At 30.1% G+C, this 20,661-nt stretch overlaps 3 protein-coding genes across 4 annotated transcripts; all 3 read right to left on the minus strand.

The window, feature by feature from the left end:
* Nucleotides 1-755: 755 nt before the first annotated feature.
* LOC145962374 (uncharacterized) lies at nt 756-3,037 on the minus strand. The gene is made up of 2 exons (XM_083083435.1): nt 2,515-3,037; nt 756-1,709 (listed from the first exon to the last, which is right to left on the minus strand). Exons 1-2 carry the CDS (start codon nt 2,527-2,529, stop codon nt 1,026-1,028), a joined length of 699 nt encoding a protein of 232 aa, XP_082939561.1. The 5' UTR covers nt 2,530-3,037; the 3' UTR covers nt 756-1,025.
* Nucleotides 3,038-3,534: 497 nt separating this feature from the next.
* Nucleotides 3,535-5,361, minus strand: LOC145962375 (uncharacterized). Of its 2 annotated transcripts, none has more exons than XM_083083436.1 (3): nt 5,302-5,361; nt 4,331-4,612; nt 3,535-3,738 (listed from the first exon to the last, which is right to left on the minus strand). In XM_083083436.1, the coding sequence occupies exons 1-3, from the start codon at nt 5,311-5,313 to the stop codon at nt 3,595-3,597; spliced, it is 438 nt and encodes a 145-aa protein (XP_082939562.1). In that variant the 5' UTR covers nt 5,314-5,361; the 3' UTR covers nt 3,535-3,594. The 2 variants fall into 2 exon arrangements, with proteins under 2 accessions (XP_082939562.1, XP_082939563.1); XM_083083437.1 differs by lacking the exon at nt 5,302-5,361 and adding an exon at nt 4,772-4,849.
* Nucleotides 5,362-7,902: 2,541 nt separating this feature from the next.
* Nucleotides 7,903-9,315, minus strand: LOC145963079 (uncharacterized). Its single transcript, XM_083084723.1, has 4 exons — nt 9,263-9,315; nt 8,744-8,870; nt 8,389-8,558; nt 7,903-8,082 (listed from the first exon to the last, which is right to left on the minus strand). The coding sequence occupies exons 1-4, from the start codon at nt 9,272-9,274 to the stop codon at nt 7,942-7,944; spliced, it is 450 nt and encodes a 149-aa protein (XP_082940849.1). The 5' UTR covers nt 9,275-9,315; the 3' UTR covers nt 7,903-7,941.
* Nucleotides 9,316-20,661: the final 11,346 nt, after the last annotated feature.

A 20,661-nucleotide genomic window follows, 5' to 3' on the forward strand; every position in this document is an offset into this window, starting at 1 on the left:
AACGATCGCTGCAACTGTGTTACGCAAATTCATGTGAATATTATACGCTAGGAGCGGATGTTTACAATTCGTGCTTCATGGTGTAAGTTCGCGTGGCGCGCTTATATGTGCGTATGGGAAAATCGGCCAGTTACGCCCATAAGCGTGTATATCGTTTCAAAACCGCGAGATCGTTTCATTGCCGAGTTACGTAACTCAAGGTGTTGCGAGTACGTGAGGAAACCATATGTGATTCTTTGGAATCCTTGGGAATAAGTGGAAAACTCACCGACGTTCCATCATTAATTCATCCGGTCTCAGTAGATATCGGTTTCGTGCAATCAATTTGCTTGACTCAATTTGGTGCGACAAAAGGGAAAGAAGCTCTTACGTCAATTTGCATTAAGAACATGCATTTTTATGCAATCATTTTAATATAGTAGTGAGATTTCATGACTCGAAGAATTAAAATCTCAGGAGACGTAATCTACAATAGATAAGTGGAAGATGTTCGTAACTTCGTAACGTAATATTATACATTACATCTATGCTTATGAAATTAATATCCATATAATTGTTCTCTGGATAAAAATTTGAACATGTAGTGAAAATTCATGCTTATGGCAAATTTTATAACTAATTTTTGAAAATCATATTTTTTCTATTTATACTATTACATGATTCTTTTATTTCATGATATATCGTATATTTTATATCTGTATTTATGCCTGATATTTCATGTTTTCTGCACTCTAGTTAAGAATTAAAACACTCGATTGTAAAAGGAAAATAATTTTATTATATATTTTCAGATTAAATCTATTATGTTTGACAGCTTGCAAATTCTGATATTTGACGAGAGATGGATAATGTATACAAACGCATTATATCATTAAATCTAATTTTACGCTTTTTTATTTATTGAAATCTGTCTAGCGTTACTTTTTGATTTAAATGCCAATCGATGAAAAAATTGCCCGCGCTGGAAACTTAAGAGTTTTCACATTCTGTAAAGCTCTAATCTACGTTGCGCGCGATCGAGTCATCTATTCACAATGCGGTTTAACTATGACAGAATTATGAACAGGTTGTGGGGCGTATAAGGGAGACGGAACATGAACAACGGGTTTTGCGTAGGATAACTCCGGCGTTTGTACCTGCACCGCCTTCGGCGCCGCGTACGGAACGGGAGCATGGATCAGTGGCTTTTGATAGGCGATGTGAGTGACGGGCGTCTCATAGTTCTTCAGAAAGATTTTCGACATCGCGTCATGATACATAGGTGCGTAAGCGTACAATGGTTTCTGATAAATTGGCGCGTACGACAGCTTCTGGGGCTCGGGCATCACAGGCTTGATGTACTGCACAGGTTGATGCACTGGGTGATAGTTTACCGCAGGTGTCACCGGCTTCACATATGTGATGGCCGGTTTTGGTACTACGCTGGAATAGACGGGTGGTTGCTGAATATACTGCAAATGAGCTAAGGGTTGAGCTAGCCCCAGCTCCTTTTTCAGATAAGTCTGCTGAATCAAGGGCTTAACGTAAACGGATGGAGGTGAATAAGCGGGAATGTGCGAGTAAATTGGTCCGCAGGGCTGATGAATGGATTCTCTCTTTGCCTTTAGCATCGAAGTATCTGATGTTCTGTCCATCAGCGGCTCATCCGGCATGTTCATCTGCATCCCAGCCTCCGAGCGCACCGTTGACAGCCATATTAAGCATGGTATCTGGAAATTAAAATAGATCGACCATTAATTGTCAGGTATTATTATAAATAATTTTCTAAAAATTAAATTAAGGTTTATAATGAGAAATTTATTTAAATTGTCTAATCGTCTAAGAAGAATTATAGATATTTAGAAAAATATATTTAATGTGTTTAAATTATTTTAATGCATTTAAAATAATATGTGTATAATGTCATTATTTTTAAAATATAAAATATATAAATTATAGAATGTTATACGAAATATTTATTCATGATTTATATTCTAAAGACATAAAAAATTTTTTAGAAATAATATTAATTAATAATGAAAATACTGTACGAAAATTTACCTGCTCCATTTTTTAAGAATAAATAATTAAATTCAATTTATGACATACAATATATTATTATTCATTAAAACACAATACTATCTATCAGGTATATGCAGTTTTTTAATATATAATAATTCATTGAATTTATATTATGCGTAATGTCAAGTACATTAAAGGATTTTAAATTTAATATATTATTTTATGAATTAAAAAAAAACAATACTGAACTAATAAAAAGAATCATTCTAAAATATTTCATTTTAATGATTATTTCTAATATACAACAAGAGATATTTGTTTATAAAAATTTGGCGTATATATAATAAATATGGTATTTATAAAATAAATTAATACAATTTTAAATACAATTTTAGTTTCAAAATATGTCAAAATATGTTACAATATTTATTTTTTATGAAATAAATTGCAAAATAAACGCGTGTTAAGCAGCCTTAAATTTACTATAAAGCAGCATTTTGTCAGTACGCTTACCAATAATCTGAACATGATTTTCTTTCCGTTGAATTGTGCAGAGGACTAATAGATGAGAAGTTCTGGACCAAACTAGAGACGCGTCGCCTGCAGTTCTTGGTTTTATAAACTTTTGCTTCACTTAGAGAGGGCAAATTTCTTGCCGAGCCCAACTCGAATGTGATTCCCTTAAGCGGCATAAAAAGCGGTCACCAGGTTTACGTGATGCAATCGCACGTGCCTCGGTATTTCCTGAATAAATTCTACGACGGCGTAAGAGAATGCCCCTGTCGGGCACAACGACACATTGCGTCGTTGACATTATTCGCCGTCATTTCCCGCGCCGTAGACATGTTAGTTTGCTACGACAACTTGAACGATATCGCGACACACAGCCTGAGGTATCGCCTATGGGAATAAAAACACATATAACTTATGCTAATTATGTGAATGCATTCTCCCTCTCGGTTTTGGCAAAAAACCAAATATGCCTGAAGTTATTTATTGCCTGTACAAGCCTACATAATACAGCCAGGGGCATTAAAACAGCAGAATATAAGTTATTAACAAAATAGTACACAAGGAAGCGTTAAGAAAATATATTTTTATTAAATTACATATTTAAATTACACATGTATATTTATTATATCTGACGTGTATTGATTACAAAAGTAATTTCTTTTGAAAATTGTTTATCAAACGTTTTATATAATTATTATATTATTTAATTATTTTTTCTCGTGAAATCTTTACAATTATAGATTAATAATTAAGCAAACTAAATATGTAAACTTTATTTTTTCATATTTGATCTTACTTTTAAACATCTTAATTTTAATTATTCCTAACATGCTGTTGATCTGAATTAGTCACTCTATTTAAAGAATAATAATGATTTGTATACATGAAAGAAAACAATTTATTTAAACAACTTATGAAAGAAAACAATTTATTTAAACAACTTATATATAATATTACATATATATAATAACAAACTATATACAACATCACAACATAATGCTTACGATCTATTGTTGCATGTGTAACGCTCTTGTCATTAATTTTGGCATAAAGATAAAGAAAATGATCCGGATTTGCGAATCAATGCTTCCAGCCATGTCCTGAAATCTTATGATGGAAAACGTGCTTATACACCGGCACATGAACTGGATATGGCTTAGGTATTGGCACTGGAAAATGTTTCTCTACAGTCACTGGATATGGTTTCTCGACAACGTATGGTACCTGTAACATAACGAAGTTTTAAATATTTAAAATTTCGTAATACATTAACTTATCTATATCTCATGCAAATTAATAATATCTAAAATTTCGAAACATATCTCAAATATATATTTTTAAAGATGATTTTTGATCTACTAATATATTATTTGATAAAAAATTCGCTGTTATTATTAAATTCATCATTGTTTTTTATATTTAAAGTACTGTTATTTTTAAAAAATCAGACAATGACCAAAGTTACAAATTAAATTATCAAAATATAAATTTATATTTATGTGTAATATTATCGCATAAAAAATGTATGACAAATGTGTGGCGATTAATATTATTATAGAAATAAAATATTATATATATTTATCGCGCGATGTATTTTAATATTTCTATATTATATACTCTTACTAATATAAAATCAATAGATATAATTTAAATTTAAATATATGGTATTTTTTTCTATACGCTCGTATTTACGTTACTTATGTTAGAAGATGATATTTTATAATGTAATAAGATGATATTTTATAATGAAAAATAGCTGAAAATCCGAATTTTCCGCAAGTTCTTAATATTACGTAATATATTATAATAAAGAAACCTTTTTTTCCACGACATACGGTTCTGGCTTTTCAATAGGTATTTCGACGTGTTTGACAACTTCCACAGGAACCGGATGTGGAACTGCGACTTGAACTTGATAGGGTTGAGGTATTGGAACCTTAATTTGTTGGGGCACCGGAACGGGGACCGGATGAGGAATTGGTATCGCGTATTTCTTGTAGATCGGTATCTCCACTGGTTTAGATGTTTCGTGATAAGTTGTACCACCGTGTCCCTCCTCATAAGAGCCCCATACTGTGGCCACCATAGTAATAAAGATCTATAAATGAATTATTAAAATTATTGTTTCGAATGTTGCGAAAATTTTAGCCGCTTTCTAAACGCGATTCTAAGCTTTTCTTTTGACAGTAGTTTCACGAGAAAACTCGGTCGAACACTTCACGCAGATAATTCGCTCTTTCTAATCGTTTGAACAAACCATATTCGGAATGGTGTCACGCAAAGCGCAGCAATTTCGTAATAAATAACTAATTGCAACCTTGTCTCGTTTGCAGCCTTAATTGCTTTTCGTGAGAAAAATAAGATCTGTTTCTCATTTTTTTTAACATAGAAAGTTAATGATCAATATACGTAGATTCAAAATAGATTTCAATAGAAAAATTAATGGATATATTAAATTTAAACAAATAACTATTTTTATAGTTTTATGTAGTTTTAAATAGTTTTAAAAGAGATGATTATATTTTATATTTGATTATAAGATCGTAAAAATTTAAATGTGTGTATTTTTTAAAAATACTACTTTACTACCAGTAAATTAACGTAAAAAGTTTATATGATTTTATATTAGTGTTTATATTAGTTTTATAGTGTTCTAATGAAAAAGTAAATAATTTAATTTCACATGTATGCAATTATTTCTACAAAAATCTAGTTTATGGATAATAATAATCATAAACGCATATTGTTCGGACAACCTAATATCGAATTTTTTTTAAAGGTACTCACAATTAGTCTCATGATCGGCGAATTTGCGCGACGAAAACACTGCCGTGACAATATCCTGCAATATTGATCCGTGAGACGAACAACAGATTCTATGATGCTCTCAAAGTCATGGCCAACTCTTTATATACCGGCACTACTTTCTCCCTTCTCTTCATTACAGTAACTTTACCTGTTCACTATGTCAGATGCACACTTATACGTACAGATGCCATTTGTCTGTATGATAGCGCCGAGAGTGATGCAGTTATCTCGATCTCCCTAACGTTCACCAACTTCCGAATGCGCAAAGTAAATTATCAAAATTCCTCATTGAATAGATAAATTATGTTATACTGATTTCTAAGATACCGGGTGAATAATAAGCTATTCGTCCGCATATTAATTATCCTCATCATGCTCGTGGCAATCATACAGAAATGAAAAATGTGTTGTATTAATGGCATACATCGCAGAGTACAGAGTATAGTAAAATAAACATAAATATAAAAATAAATAATATATATAAATAAATTTTTGTGTTTTGTATTATATAAAATTATTAAATGAAATAGAAAAATATGTATACATATAATTTATTAAAATCATTCATTAAATAATATGTAATGATATCATATTACACTCTATTAATTTTTTCATCTGCCTAATGGCTTTTATAACTTTTTTATAAGCTGAAAATTATAAAACTGAAAATGATCATAAAACTGAACAGAGTTAATGACCTTACCCAAGATGTGGCAGAAGTCATTATTGTAGACTTCACCAGGTAGTAAATGAGAAGATAATATAAGCAAGAAGATAAAACGCATGTAACTATGCTCTGTCACTTTTATTACCATTTCTACAGCTCTCTTCCTATAATGAGTCAAGTGATAAAATCTTTCCTAGATTCTAAAAGAAAGAGTTTTTCTCCAATATATTAATGTATGTACAATTATTTTTAGAAATGTCATTTTTTATGAGCATAGGCACGTTTTGTATCTATTAGAGAAAGATAAAAGTAAATGATAATAATTAGATTAAAGTAGATAATCTCCGAAAATTTGAATTATGCATGTAAAGTTGCTAATTTAATAAAATTAATAAAATGTTATATAATAAAAAAATGTAATATAATATATAATAAAAATATATATTTTTGAAGGATATATATATTATATATAAAATAAAATATATATAAAATAAATATATATGAAATAATAATATAAATCATAGATTCTTTAACTTTATGTTTGCCATTAATAACAATAGCGTAAATTTTTACAAAGTATTTAAATCTTTCGCCTCGCACTATAAAATTACAAATAATAAAAGTTATTTTATGTGTACGTGAAATAACGGATCTTTAACATGTACATATTTGTGTAAACAATACAAATTACTGTCACAAATCCCGCTTAAAAAGTATGTTATAAGTGTTTGCAACGGTTAATATGACTGCATTTAGATTGCTAATTTCGATCGATTTATGAAAGGCACTCGCATCTCTCCAGTGGGTGTGGTCGTGCGACAAGAGGGAGTGGAATCCATGGAGAAGATGTGAATCGTGCACGATGTTATCTGTATCGCGCTGAATAGAACAGTGAAAGTGCATCCCAAGTAAAAGTGATTTCACACGTCGATGTAAGAACGTGCGCACTACACGCTGCTCATTATGGTGAATCGAGACCGTGCACGATCTCCTTCCCCTTAGGGCCACAACCAGATTTTTTTTCTAGTCGATCGTAATTAAGTCGTCGACAAGGAAACGAAATAGATTGCATACTTTTCGTACAATCTCTTGTAGAAAGGATTTATTTTAAACTGAACAAGAGAACGCGGATATTATCATCATCCTCAATCATACATGACAAGGACATGTATGTTATATCAATTGAAATTCTAAAATTTGTATTACGTAGCTACGTATTAAGTATAAAAAATAATTTGCCTTATATATTGTAGCTCTTATTTTTTTGATAATATAAAAATATTTAATATTCTAATTTATTATAATTATATCAATATTGTTTTCAGCTAGATTTCGTATTTTCTTATCATATGTCAAATAATGAGATGCAGAATAATAATGTAATTATATTGATTATATATAATAATGCTGCAAAAATTTTACAAATTACTGTTGCTTTATTAATGAATTATTGATTAAAAATAGAACTTGAATCTCATTTATAAAAAAAATTATTTTTTATAAGTTTAATATAAAACATATGGTTTATGTGGTTAATATAACATATGGATTATATGTGGAGCTATGGAAGTAATTTATTTATTGCGTTTATGTTTAGATTAATAACAAAACATTTATAATTGGAATTGTTTATTAACAATTATTTAGAACAAATATATATATCAATAAAAACTTAACAATATAAAAATGTAACAAAACTATCTACACCGTGACTTACCAGAGTCAATCCGGAGAATTTAAATTAAATTATCTAACACATATGTGTACATTAATATTCTGTTTCCATATTTCAATCGTAAAAAAAATTTATAATTACTGAAATAATCCTGCAAATAAATTCTAGTAATACGACAAAAAATTCTTTAATAAATGATTGTCCTTGCTGAAATTAAAAAGCTAGTGTGCTCCATAATGGCGCAGAAAGACGATTTAAAATTAATATTTAATAAAATCTAATGTCCTCCTTTACCCTTGGATGTATGATGAAACACGTGTTTATAGATCGGGACATGAACAGGATATGGTTTCGCCACTGGCACAGGAAATTTTTTCTCCACGTAAACAGGATATGGCTTCTCCACAACATAAGGAACCTATAAAATATATACATATATATATATATATATAAATGCAAGATATGGCTTCTCCATAAAAACTATAAAATATATACACGTAAATAAGATACATATAATTCATGATATTAAGCAAACCAATAATAATTTCACAATAATTATATCAGTAGGATTTTAGCATATTTTTTGTGAAATAATAAGATATTTATTAATTTTATAGAAAAAACTTTGTATTATATGTGCATATATGTATTTGCCTTTTTCTGCATTAATTATAGATTACACAAATGTAAAGACATTAAAAATCGACATTATAATTTTACTTACATGTTTTTCAATAACAACAGGTACGGGCTTTTCAATGGGTATTTCGACGTGCTTAACTACTTCGACTGGATATGGATGAGGAATTTCGATTGGTACTTTGTAAGGTTGAGGAATTGGTATTTTAATTTCTTTTGGCACTTCGACAGGTACTGGATGTGGAATGGGTATGGCTGAAACAAAATGAGTAAATTTTTTGAACGATTACAACATTTATCATAGTATATAAGAGAGTAGAGAATATTGACTTCTTTTTATCATAAAAATTATACAAACAACAACATAAAAAATAAAGTCTATCCAACTTAATATATACATATCAATTTTAATTAATATTTTTTGCGAAAAATTAGTTTACCGTATTTCTTAATAATTGGTATCTCCACATGTTTTGTTTTTTCCTCATATGTTGAACCACCCTGATCCTCATCAAAATGACCAGCCAATACCAGACTGCCAAACGAAGCCAGACTTAACAAAAGAATCTGCAATTCAAAATTATTTAACATATTTTGTTACGTTATTTTTCGATTTCCAATATATATATATATATATATATATATATATATATATATATATATATATTAACAGAGTAATTTTACAGGTTGTACAAAAAATTGTAATAAAAATATTGCGAAGTATCTTTTATATGTATATAATGTTTAATTTTTTAAAAAATATTTTTTCCTCATATATCTATATATATTAAATATATTATTATTATTATTATATATTATTATTATTGCACAATATCTAATTATAATTTTCTAATTTTATTCCAATCATCACTTCGTTAATTTCATTAATGGTTAGCACTATTTAACACAGAAAACACATATTTATCGCGTGACGTGTAAGCAAATGCCTGGAATCTTACAGTTTTACACATATTGATATTCTTGTGAGACTAAATGAAGGTGGAAGTACGAGGAATCGAGCTTAAGTGACTATGTCCGTCAAAGATCGATCTTATATACTGACTTCGAACCCACCACCTTTCACTAAAATCTTATAATAAAGTTTCAATCTTTTCCAGGATACAACACGTTGCATTTCGTCGCACAACAATATTCATTTTGGAAAGGATTATATTCTACTGGCATGACAAATAGGAAAGGATTACTATACTTACATGTGAATCTTACGGTTCGTACGGTTCATTACACTGAAGTTTTTTACGAAAATCTCGTGATTATGTATATATAAAATGTTTAGGGAAAGTTTCGATGGTAACAATTTATTATTAGTTATGCTATTTTACAAAAACTTATCTTTTTTGCTAAATAAAAAATCCATATGTAATCAATGTTCGCAATTATTTTCATTTAACTGTTTTTTTAATAAAATAAATAAAATTTTATTCCAACAATGCGATATAGGATTCAAATTAGATTAAATTATATTAAATTATATATTAAAAGTTAGTTCTTGAAAGAATTATAATCTATTTTCTCTTCTTCTCGCTTTTCTGTATTTAACGATCTATTTTTTGTGATAAAATTTATAACTTGTAACATTTTACAATCATAAAATTTGAAATGTGTGTTTAATGTTTATGAAGTGTTTCTCGTAAAAAGTTCCGAAAGTACATCAATAAAATTACGTGTGACTTAAGTTGTAAAAAATTTGCTACCACTTTATCAAATTATCTTACATACACATGACTCGTAGTTGTAATATATGTATCTTAGCATATATGATATTTTAATTTTATTATCTTGTATCGTAATATAATAAGATCATTATTTTAAATGCAATTATCACCTAAATACATATTTCACAACGCTAGAACAAATTTGAATTGGTTGTTTAAAGACAATATATGGCAAATAGTTGTGCAAACATTAAAATTCCTTGTGAGCCATTTAATAAAAGTTACGAAGGTACTTTCGTGTAAGCGCATGACAGTAGTTCCGCTTACCGGAAATGAAATTCTCTCGTATGTACAAGAAGTCCATGACTTCTCAATATAATCTCTATGTGTGAAATGTTTATATAAATTAAATTATTCATGTTAGGCATTTGAAAGCGACTTGGTCACATTCTGTAGTATAATTAATTTTTTTAAGAAAATCTCTACTATAAATCGAATTCTTTTTTGTTGCGTTATTTTAATTGCTCGATGAACGTAATAAAAGAGCATTAACCGGATACATAAGAATTCGATTTCCATTTACCTACATAAAAAATTCAAACTATACAAACTATACAATACAAATTATACGGATACAATTATGCAGCAAGATAGTTCCCTCTGTATTCAGCTTTTAGACTCAATAGGAAGTGAACGCAAAGTACACTTTTGCTTGAAGAGAGAAACGTTAAAACACGATACATTTTTCGATATGTCAGAATGAAAGTACGAAATACAACTCGCCGTGAAAGGGTTCCGGGCGGAACACTAAAGACATTCGTCTGTGAAAGGCAATGTAAAACCATTTTAAAAATAGACTAGCAATAAATTGACGATATTTAATAATTTTCATAATATTTAATCAATATTTATGATATTGCAAATCGAGCTTATTACATTCATTATATTAACGATTAACGGAAGAAAAGTTAATAACTATTATATTTATGCAGTTTTGTTTTCCAAACTCCTGGTTTTTTAATTTCTCTCTTCAATTAATTATTAACACGACAAGTCTTCCATAGAAGGAAACGTATGCGTTTCTAACGCATGGAGAAACTCCAAGGCTCTGAAAGACCATCTCAATTAACGTCAATGGTAGAGCGATGTTGCTAATTTGCTCCTGTAGAAAATTGGACAAATTTACGTTGTCGTTATCGTTGTAGAGACTCACGATCTGTCGCTCACAAGAGTTTAAATCTGTATTTCAATGCGATTTGAATTGTTTTTGGTAATAATAAGCTAATAGAGTAAACGAGTTTTGATCTTGATATTGAAGAAAATATGAATCGAAAAAATAGTTGTATTTCTCGACAGAAATTCCGCCATTCAATAGATTTTCCTTTTGAGTTAATTATATATTTTTCTAAGTAACTATATAAAATCCTTGAATTTTTTATATCTAGTTTATATTATTACATATCATATTAAAAAATTTAAAACAAGATTAAAAAATTAAAAATTAATAGTATATATGAATATATAATTTAATAGCAAATATACGAAGTATTTCAGAGCTATTTCGAATTCGCTTTAAATTTATAAGTACTGCTTTAGGGATTAATACACTGTATATGCACATTTTTAAATAATCAATTTATTTAAAAGTATAAAAGTCATAAAAACAGTTATTTATTAATATTTCATTAATGAATATTAAACATTCATATTATAAATTATTATAATTATAATATAATAGATATCGCGAAAAACAGGAAACTTTATGCGAATATTGTAGTAGAGAAAATTGGGATACGATATATTAAGATACATAAAACTGTTTCGAACAGAGTAAAGATTCCTTCGAAAGAAGAAGTAATGCGCCAGAAAATTTCTCATAATGATTGCTCATGATGATAGAAGACCGCTGAGTTTATAATTCTTTCCCGAGGCGTCGAAATAACGAGCGTAAGTCAACGAATCCATCGGTAATGTGGAAAAAGGAAGTTAGAGAAAGAAGTCTACGCCGGGAAAAAAAGCTCATGGCGAAAGTAAAATTCAAAGTCGATTTAGTCTTAACAATCACCGCGATCGCGCCGGTAGTGATTGTATATTAAGTATTAAAGAGCCTTCCTGGGATTCGAACCACCTCAGGTTACTTACTTTTACATATGATTCATAGACAAAATTAATGATCGATTGACTTTCTCATGATCGAGATCAATTTCCTTCTCTGCGTTAGCAAACCTGAAACTATAATATGAGATTATCAGGTGTTTATAACGTTAAAATAATGCATGTCCAAGACTGTATTTGCAAAACAGTCATAGAAGTTGAAACGGAACAAAATGAACTAAAGTCATCGTTCTTTATATTTCGTTTTTGCTTTTGATACTTTACGTGTCATCAAATTGTGAAGATTATGGCAACTCGATAGATAGATATTATGGTTTAATTTGAGATGCGAGTGCTCGGAAATGAAAGACTAATTGTAAGTTAACTATGCGCAACCGCAATCTCGTTTCGAGTGCACATATGCACACTTCCGGCCGCACTATAATGATTTTTTATGTGAGATTGTTCCAACGGGAAAAAGAGAGGGCTCATTCTCTTCCTCCTTTTACGACGGTCAAAACTACTACGACCAGAGAAACAGCAGCAGTCTATTTCCGATTTCCCTTTCGCTGCCTTTTTTTTCCGTTGCCGTGTTTATACTCTCTCTATCGTCGTTTTATGCTCTTTAAACAGAACAGGAAGACATTGCTGTTGCATAATTTTTTTTTTTCAATTTGAAAGCCTTTCTTTATTTTAATTTCACGCTCACTGACTGTTTCTGCTTTGTGTCGGGGTGTCATAATTAAAATGTACTCGTATTCTTCACTGATTCTAGAGTCTTTTCTCCTTTTTAGCAATGTCAAGGCAAAAGAGAATTCGCTCTTTACTTTTCATATTCATCTCTTCTGTGCCAAGTCCTTTGTTAACTATACCTCGCCTGTGCAGTAAAACATACTATTCGATATTATTTAATATATAAATATAAATAAAATTACTGTGCAAAAATAGACAAAGGTAAAAATGTGCTTCCTCAGTAATTTTATTTAAAAAGTTGAAATGTAAAATGATAAGCGAATATTTTCTAATGATTTTACTAATTGCGAGTAAAGAATAATTATTTTTTTTAGATTATTTATGATAAACTCCCCGAGAGTACATCAATCATTTAATAAATAATTAATCTATTAAAATGCTAGCGTAATTTTTTACACAAACACACACACACACACACACACATATATATATATATATATAATCTCATCGTATAGTACATAAAATATTTTAACAATAAATTAATAATTAATTAATCAAGGTATTCGGTCTTTCCGACATACAGCGTGTTAATATTTGCATGTCTCAACTTTGTTATTATTCCTACGACGACACTCAAACAGAAAGATCGTGATGCGAAACGCTCTATTAAATTTTTAAACACGATCACAACTAATATCGAAAAATTATTCGTTATAATAATATGATTAATGATATAATTAAAAGATTCTGAGATATATCAATTGTTTAATAAATAATTAATCTATAATGTAAAATATTTCCATACTTTAATATTCCACGCATATATATGTTAAAATACGTAAAATATTTCGGCAAACGAATTGACAACACGGTGTTCGGCCTTGACGGCGTAGCGCGCTATTGTTTATATCTCCCGGCCTTAGTGTTATTCGCACGGCGACGTTCAAGCAGTATAGTACTACGAAACATTTCATACATTGTTAAATTCTTTTTCTAAACGCGATCGCGACTGATATCGAAAAATTATTCGTTATAATAATATGATTAATGATATAATTAAAAGGTTCTGAGATATATCAATCGTTTAATAAATAATTAATCTATAATTTAAAATATTTCTATACTTTAATATTCCACGCATGTATGTGTTAAAATACGTAAAATATTTCGGCAAACGAATTGACAACACGGTGTTCGGCCTTGACGGCGTAGCGCGCTATTGTTTATATCTCCCGGCCTTAGTGTTATTCGCACGGCGACGCTCAAGCAGTATAGTACTACGAAACATTTCATACATTGTTAAATTCTTTTTCTAAACGCGATCGCGACTGATATCGAAAAATTATTCGTTATAATAATATGATTAATGATATAATTAAAAGGTTCTGAGATATATCAATCGTTTAATAAATAATTAATCTATAATTTAAAATATTTCTATACTTTAATATTCCACGCATATGTGTGTTAAAATACGTAAAATATTTCGGCAAACGAATTGACAACACGGTGTTCGGCCTTGACGGCGTAGCGCGCTATTGTTTATATCTCCCGGCCTTAGTGTTATTCGCACGGCGACGTTCAAGCAGTATAGTACTACGAAACATTTCATACATTGTTAAATTCTTTTTCTAAACGCGATCGCGACTGATATCGAAAAATTATTCGTTATAATAATATGATTAATGATATAATTAAAAGGTTCTGAGATATATCAATCGTCTAATAAATAATTAATCTATAATTTAAAATATTTCTATACTTTAATATTCCACGCATGTATGTGTTAAAATACGTAAAATATTTCGGCAAACGAATTGACAACACGGTGTTCGGCCTTGACGGCGTAGCGCGCTATTGTTTATATCTCCCGGCCTTAGTGTTATTCGCACGGCGACGTTCAAGCAGTATAGTACTACGAAACATTTCATACATTGTTAAATTCTTTTTCTAAACGCGATCGCGACGAATATCGGAAAATTATTCGTTATAATAATATGATTAATGATATAATTAAAAGGTTCTGAGATATATCAATCGTTTAATAAATAATTAATCTATAATTTAAAATATTTCTATACTTTAATATTCCACGCATATGTGTGTTAAAATACGTAAAATATTTCGGCAAACGAATTGACAACACGGTGTTCGGCCTTGACGGCGTAGCGCGCTATTGTTTATATCTCCCGGCCTTAGTGTTATTCGCACGGCGACGTTCAAGCAGTATAGTACTACGAAACATTTCATACATTGTTAAATTCTTTTTCTAAACGCGATCGCGACTGATATCGAAAAATTATTCGTTATAATAATATGATTAATGATATAATTAAAAGGTTCTGAGATATATCAATCGTCTAATAAATAATTAATCTATAATTTAAAATATTTCTATACTTTAATATTCCACGCATGTATGTGTTAAAATACGTAAAATATTTCGGCAAACGAATTGACAACACGGTGTTCGGCCTTGACGGCGTAGCGCGCTATTGTTTATATCTCCCGGCCTTAGTGTTATTCGCACGGCGACGCTCAAGCAGTATAGTACTACGAAACATTTCATACATTGTTAAATTCTTTTTCTAAACGCGATCGCGACTGATATCGAAAAATTATTCGTTATAATAATATGATTAATGATATAATTAAAAGGTTCTGAGATATATCAATCGTCTAATAAATAATTAATCTATAATTTAAAATATTTCTATACTTTAATATTCCACGCATATATATGTTAAAATACGTAAAATATTTCGGCAAACGAATTGACAACACGGTGTTCGGCCTTGACGGCGTAGCGCGCTATTGTTTATATCTCCCGGCCTTAGTGTTATTCGCACGGCGACGCTCAAGCAGTATAGTACTACGAAACATTTCATACATTGTTAAATTCTTTTTTTAAACGCGATCGTGACGAATATCGGAAAATTATTCGTTATAATAATATGATTAATGATATAATTAAAAGGTTCTGAGATATATCAATCGTTTAATAAATAATTAATCTATAATTTAAAATATTTCTATACTTTAATATTCCACGCATATATATGTTAAAATACGTAAAATATTTCGGCAAACGAATTGACAACACGGTGTTCGGCTTTGACGGCGTAGCGCGCTATTGTTTATATCTCCCGGCCTTAGTGTTATTCGCACGGCGACGCTCAAGCAGTATAGTACTACGAAACATTTCATACATTGTTAAATTCTTTTTCTAAACGCGATCGCGACGAATATCGGAAAAATATTCGTTATAATAATATGATTAATGATATAATTATATAAAAGGTTCTGAGATATATCAATTGTTTAATAAATAATTAATCTATAATTTAAAATATTTCCATACTTTAATATTCCACGCATATATGTGTTAAAATACGTAAAATATTTCGGCAAACGAATTGACAACACGGTGTTCGGCTTTGACGGCGTAGCGCGCTATTGTTTATATCTCGCGGTCTTGGTATTATTCGCACGGCGACGCTCAAGCAGTATAGTGCTACGAAACATTTCATACATTGTTAAATTCTTTTTCTAAACGCGATCGCGACGAATATCGGAAAATTATTCGTTATAATAATATGATTAATGATATAATTATATAAAAGGTTCTGAGATATATCAATCGTTTAATAAATAATTAATCTATAATTTAAAATATTTCTATACTTTAATATTCCACGTATATATATGTTAAAATACGTAAAATATTTCGGCAAACGAATTGACAACACGGTGTTCGGCCTTGACGGCGTAGCGCGCTATTATTTATATCTCCCGGCCTTAGTGTTATTCGCACGGCGACGCTCAAGCAGTATAGTACTACGAAACATTTCATACATTGTTAAATTCTTTTTCTAAACGCGATCGCGACGAATATCGAAACATTATTCGCTGTTCATTACAATTAATAATTAATTAATTTTTGATAAGCGACATGAAATAGTATGTTGATAAATCTTTATTGAAGAACAACACTATTCATTGCAAATAAAATTTAAAGCATAATGGCAATATTATATATATAAAGTAATATTTACATAAAATATAAATTTCGTTAGAATTCTTTGAACATCCTTACGGATAATAATTACTTCTAACAATGTTAGAGCCAATTTCATCTGATACTTTAAATTTTTCTAAAATGCAAACATAAATTAATTATTAATTAAACAAGTTATATCACGGCTCTTCATCATTAATCTTTTGGTTTTACGATTTATATCATATACACATATACTATATATATATTTCAACAGTAATAATAAGTTTATTATGACGAGTGGTGCATGATTTTAATCTTTTAATATAAATGTCAAACAAATCGTACTTTTCGCCTGTTGTTCTTTTACAATATAATAAAATGCGTATTTCATGTGATTATTTCGCGATCGAAAGTGCTGCGCAAAATGTCTTTTATAATTCGACTAATCATATTTAACTATGTTTTCGTGAGTGTAAGTGCCAAGAAAACAACAAAGGAAAAAAAAAAGATTTGAAAAAGCATTAGGCGACGGACAGAGCAATTTATGTAACAAGTAAGTTATGTTTATATTTACCATTTATATTATATTGCTGATTCTTTATCATTTTCTCGATTTATTCTATAATAGTGATATTCTATTTTAAATTATCATATAAAAATATAAAAATATAACGTATATATAAAATACTTCAGGTTTTAATTTTAAATCCGTAAGGTAATTATAATAAAATATTTTTATGCAAGATAGAAATAATTATATAATATATTATAAAAAATTATATAATATATTATATAATTAACCCTCCCATGGGTACACCTTGACGAGGTGGGAGGGCTTAGTACTTGGATGGTGCCTTGAGGTTTATCTTAAATTTTTTTATTTAGGATAAATCTTAAGGAGCCTGAAAAGGAAGCTAAGTACCCATTTGCGCAACATCGCCACGAGTCGTACAATGGCTCATATGTGGCACGCACATTACGTCGTCGGTGCCGTCAACGTGTCGCGGACGGCGGCGTTTCGTTACCGCGTTTTCGCGTTTAGCATTTTCGCGTTATCGCGTCATCGCGTTTTCGCGTTGGACTTTCTCGCAATCCCAATTTCACTTATTTGTCATCGAGTTGTCATCTTCCGATGTCAATTAACCGGGATGTCTCATTGAGTCGTTGCCAATGCAACGTTCTCACGCCTCGTGCATCGTGGTACTTGGTGATGCTGGCCGCGTAGGACGTATGTCCAGTACCTATGTACATGGGCGCGCGGTTTTGAGCTTCTGCTCAAGTCCGGCTGATTGAGGTCACGCTCTGCTTCGGGCTCTAGTTCGGTACGGATCGGTTAGAATTCGATCGATTGCTTGGAATCGTCGTTAATGGGTCCCTTATCTTGTAGCCATACGCATAGCGTGTGTAACCTATTGAGACTGTGTCGAGTGGATTCCTTAGGCACGATTTTCGATCGATGAAAGAGGTTGCCTCCCCATTTTCTAAATTGCTGATTGTTAGCATTTAAAAAATGTGGGTATCCTCATTCTTTCGTCTACCCTGCCTTGTGTACTGCGCTAATGATATAGCGGGTCACTTGAAATCGTGCTTAGCGGGTCCACGTTCGATATGAGATAGGGTATTATGCGCGGACAAGAGTCGAGTGAACCCCATTCGCGTTGATTCCATCAATCGATAGTTTTCTTCCGTTTCGGATTTAACTCTTGTTCGGAGGTAACGTTGAATTCCCGACCTGTTGACTCAAAGATGATTCTCGTAAGTGAAATGGGATTTTCGCTCGTTCCGAAACCGGGAGTGCCGATCAAGTATATATATATTAAATATATACATCGCGCGACTAAATAGAAAATTTTTGATCGTACCGAAATTCGGGAGTACCGTTCAAAGTATCGCGCGTAAAAGTGCGGAAATAGCGATAAAAATATCGCTCGTAAGTGCGGGAGTGCCGATAAAAGTATCGCGCGTCTAATAGTAAGACTGATCTGAGAGGAGGAGGAGGCCTAGGACAGGCATCCTGCATCGGCGGGGCAACCTGAAGGTGAATATTTATTATTTGTATATTAGTTGTTATAAATCGTACGCGCAATAATTCGGTCTCATTATTTAAATGAATTAAACGAGAGAAAATTACAGAGAAAGATTTTCCATGAAAATCGTATAGAAGTTTCTATTTAGAAAATAATTTTAAAATTCATAAAATTTTTCCATATGTATATGCTTATTATTTTGCACATCAGATATAAAATTCGATACAATAATAATTTCTTGAAATATTAATTGCTTGGAACATTGTTATAATTTATATATTAATTTTTGTTTATATTTGTATGTTACAGACAACGTAGCTTCGATTTCAACAACTCCGCTGTTGCGCATCAGTGTCGGTGAGTGATAAACTTTTATTTAATTTTAAGGTAATGGATTTGTAGATTGTAGATATAGATTGTAGATAGATCCGTTACCTTAAAATGAATGGACTAGAATAAATTAGACAAATTATTAAAACTTATATGAAACTTTTAATGTTTTTTTGTATCTATTAAAACATTACGAATGCAAATTAAAATTTAAAGAAATAAAAGCATAAAAAATATTTTAATTTCTTATCGATTCATCGTATAATCAATTATTTATTAATTATTCATTTTATTTAATAAAGAACACGTTAATAATTTTATTAATATTAAATATAATAATTTATTTTTGTTTACAATGCACGCCAAATTTTTATTAATTTTTTATAGTCCATTCATCTATGTAGAATAATAAATATCAGAAAACTTTGTTTTGACTAATATAAATATAAATTATCTTTCATTGAGTCATAATGTTTAAAGAGATTAATATCATAAAGTAAAAATATGGTGAAAAATATATAAATAAATGTTTAATTAATTTTATTTTATTATAAATTTATTGTAAATGTTATTATGAATAATACTATGTATTATAAAAATTGCAATCGACCAATTTTGATTGATGGCTTAGCACTATATTAGTTAAAGCAAAGTTATATTAAGACGACATATAACAAACGGTCGTTATGTACGATCATAAACAAGAGCGTAAAATTACGCTTACGCACCGATGGAAATGAGTAACAGGTAACAGAAGGAATTCTTCCTCCTTCTTCGATCTCTGATAGAGGTGGCAGTTGCTTTAGCCTTAACTAAAATTAGCCAAATTAAATGCAGCTAAGATTAAAGAAAGGTAGGTCCAACTGATACCAAGAATACTCTAAATAAGATAGATGACTAAAATATATATTGATCAGAAAACGAAAGTGATACTCATAAAAGGAAAATACATACATATTTCTACGTACAATAATACATAATCCACACAAAATAAACGCGTAAAATAAAAGGATAAAATAAACTGACTTAACGCGTAAAATAAACGGGTAAAACAAACGAGTTTAACGCATAAAATAAACTATAATATGTAAGAAACATGAAAAACAGAAACGTAAAAAATATACAGAGATAGAAAAGAACTACTGAACCGGTGCGTTCATGAATAAAATCATGATTAGGACACATTTCTTAAATCTTAGTAAATTCGCGAATTCCCTCTGGCTCAATCAGCAAATAGGTTACTAGGACTGTTAGGATCGCTAGGATTTTATTAAGATCACTAGGAAGGTTATATAAGATCACTAAGATTGTTAGGGCTCTTAGGATTTATATAATAGAATTATTAGTATTATATAAATATATTATAAGACTCTTTATAGGATATTAAAACTGGTTACATAATTTAAGATCCCAAAATTACATTTTTAAAAAAGCGGTACAATCAAGATTAATATTTGACATCATTCTCGAATTTATTTTGAAATATTCACATTTTATATATAGGATTATTTAGTAGATTATTTATAATGTGAATATTT

Source organism: Camponotus vicinus, unplaced genomic scaffold (assembly GCF_025532165.1).
Source record: "Camponotus vicinus isolate PSW18456_S1 unplaced genomic scaffold, iyCamVici1.0 SCAF_12, whole genome shotgun sequence".
Lineage (NCBI taxonomy): Eukaryota > Metazoa > Arthropoda > Insecta > Hymenoptera > Formicidae > Camponotus > Camponotus vicinus.

Excerpts from the sequence above, each read along its gene's own strand:
- LOC145962375 (XM_083083436.1), bottom strand. Across the intron at positions 3,739-4,330 it reads CGTATGTCGTGGAAAAAAAG|GTACCATACGTTGTCGAGAA; the intron begins GTTTCTTTATTA and ends GTTATGTTACAG.
- LOC145963079 (XM_083084723.1), bottom strand. Across the intron at positions 8,559-8,743 it reads ACCAATTATTAAGAAATACG|CCATACCCATTCCACATCCA; the intron begins GTAAACTAATTT and ends ATTTTGTTTCAG. Across the intron at positions 8,083-8,388 it reads CTGTTGTTATTGAAAAACAT|GTTCCTTATGTTGTGGAGAA; the intron begins GTAAGTAAAATT and ends TATATTTTATAG.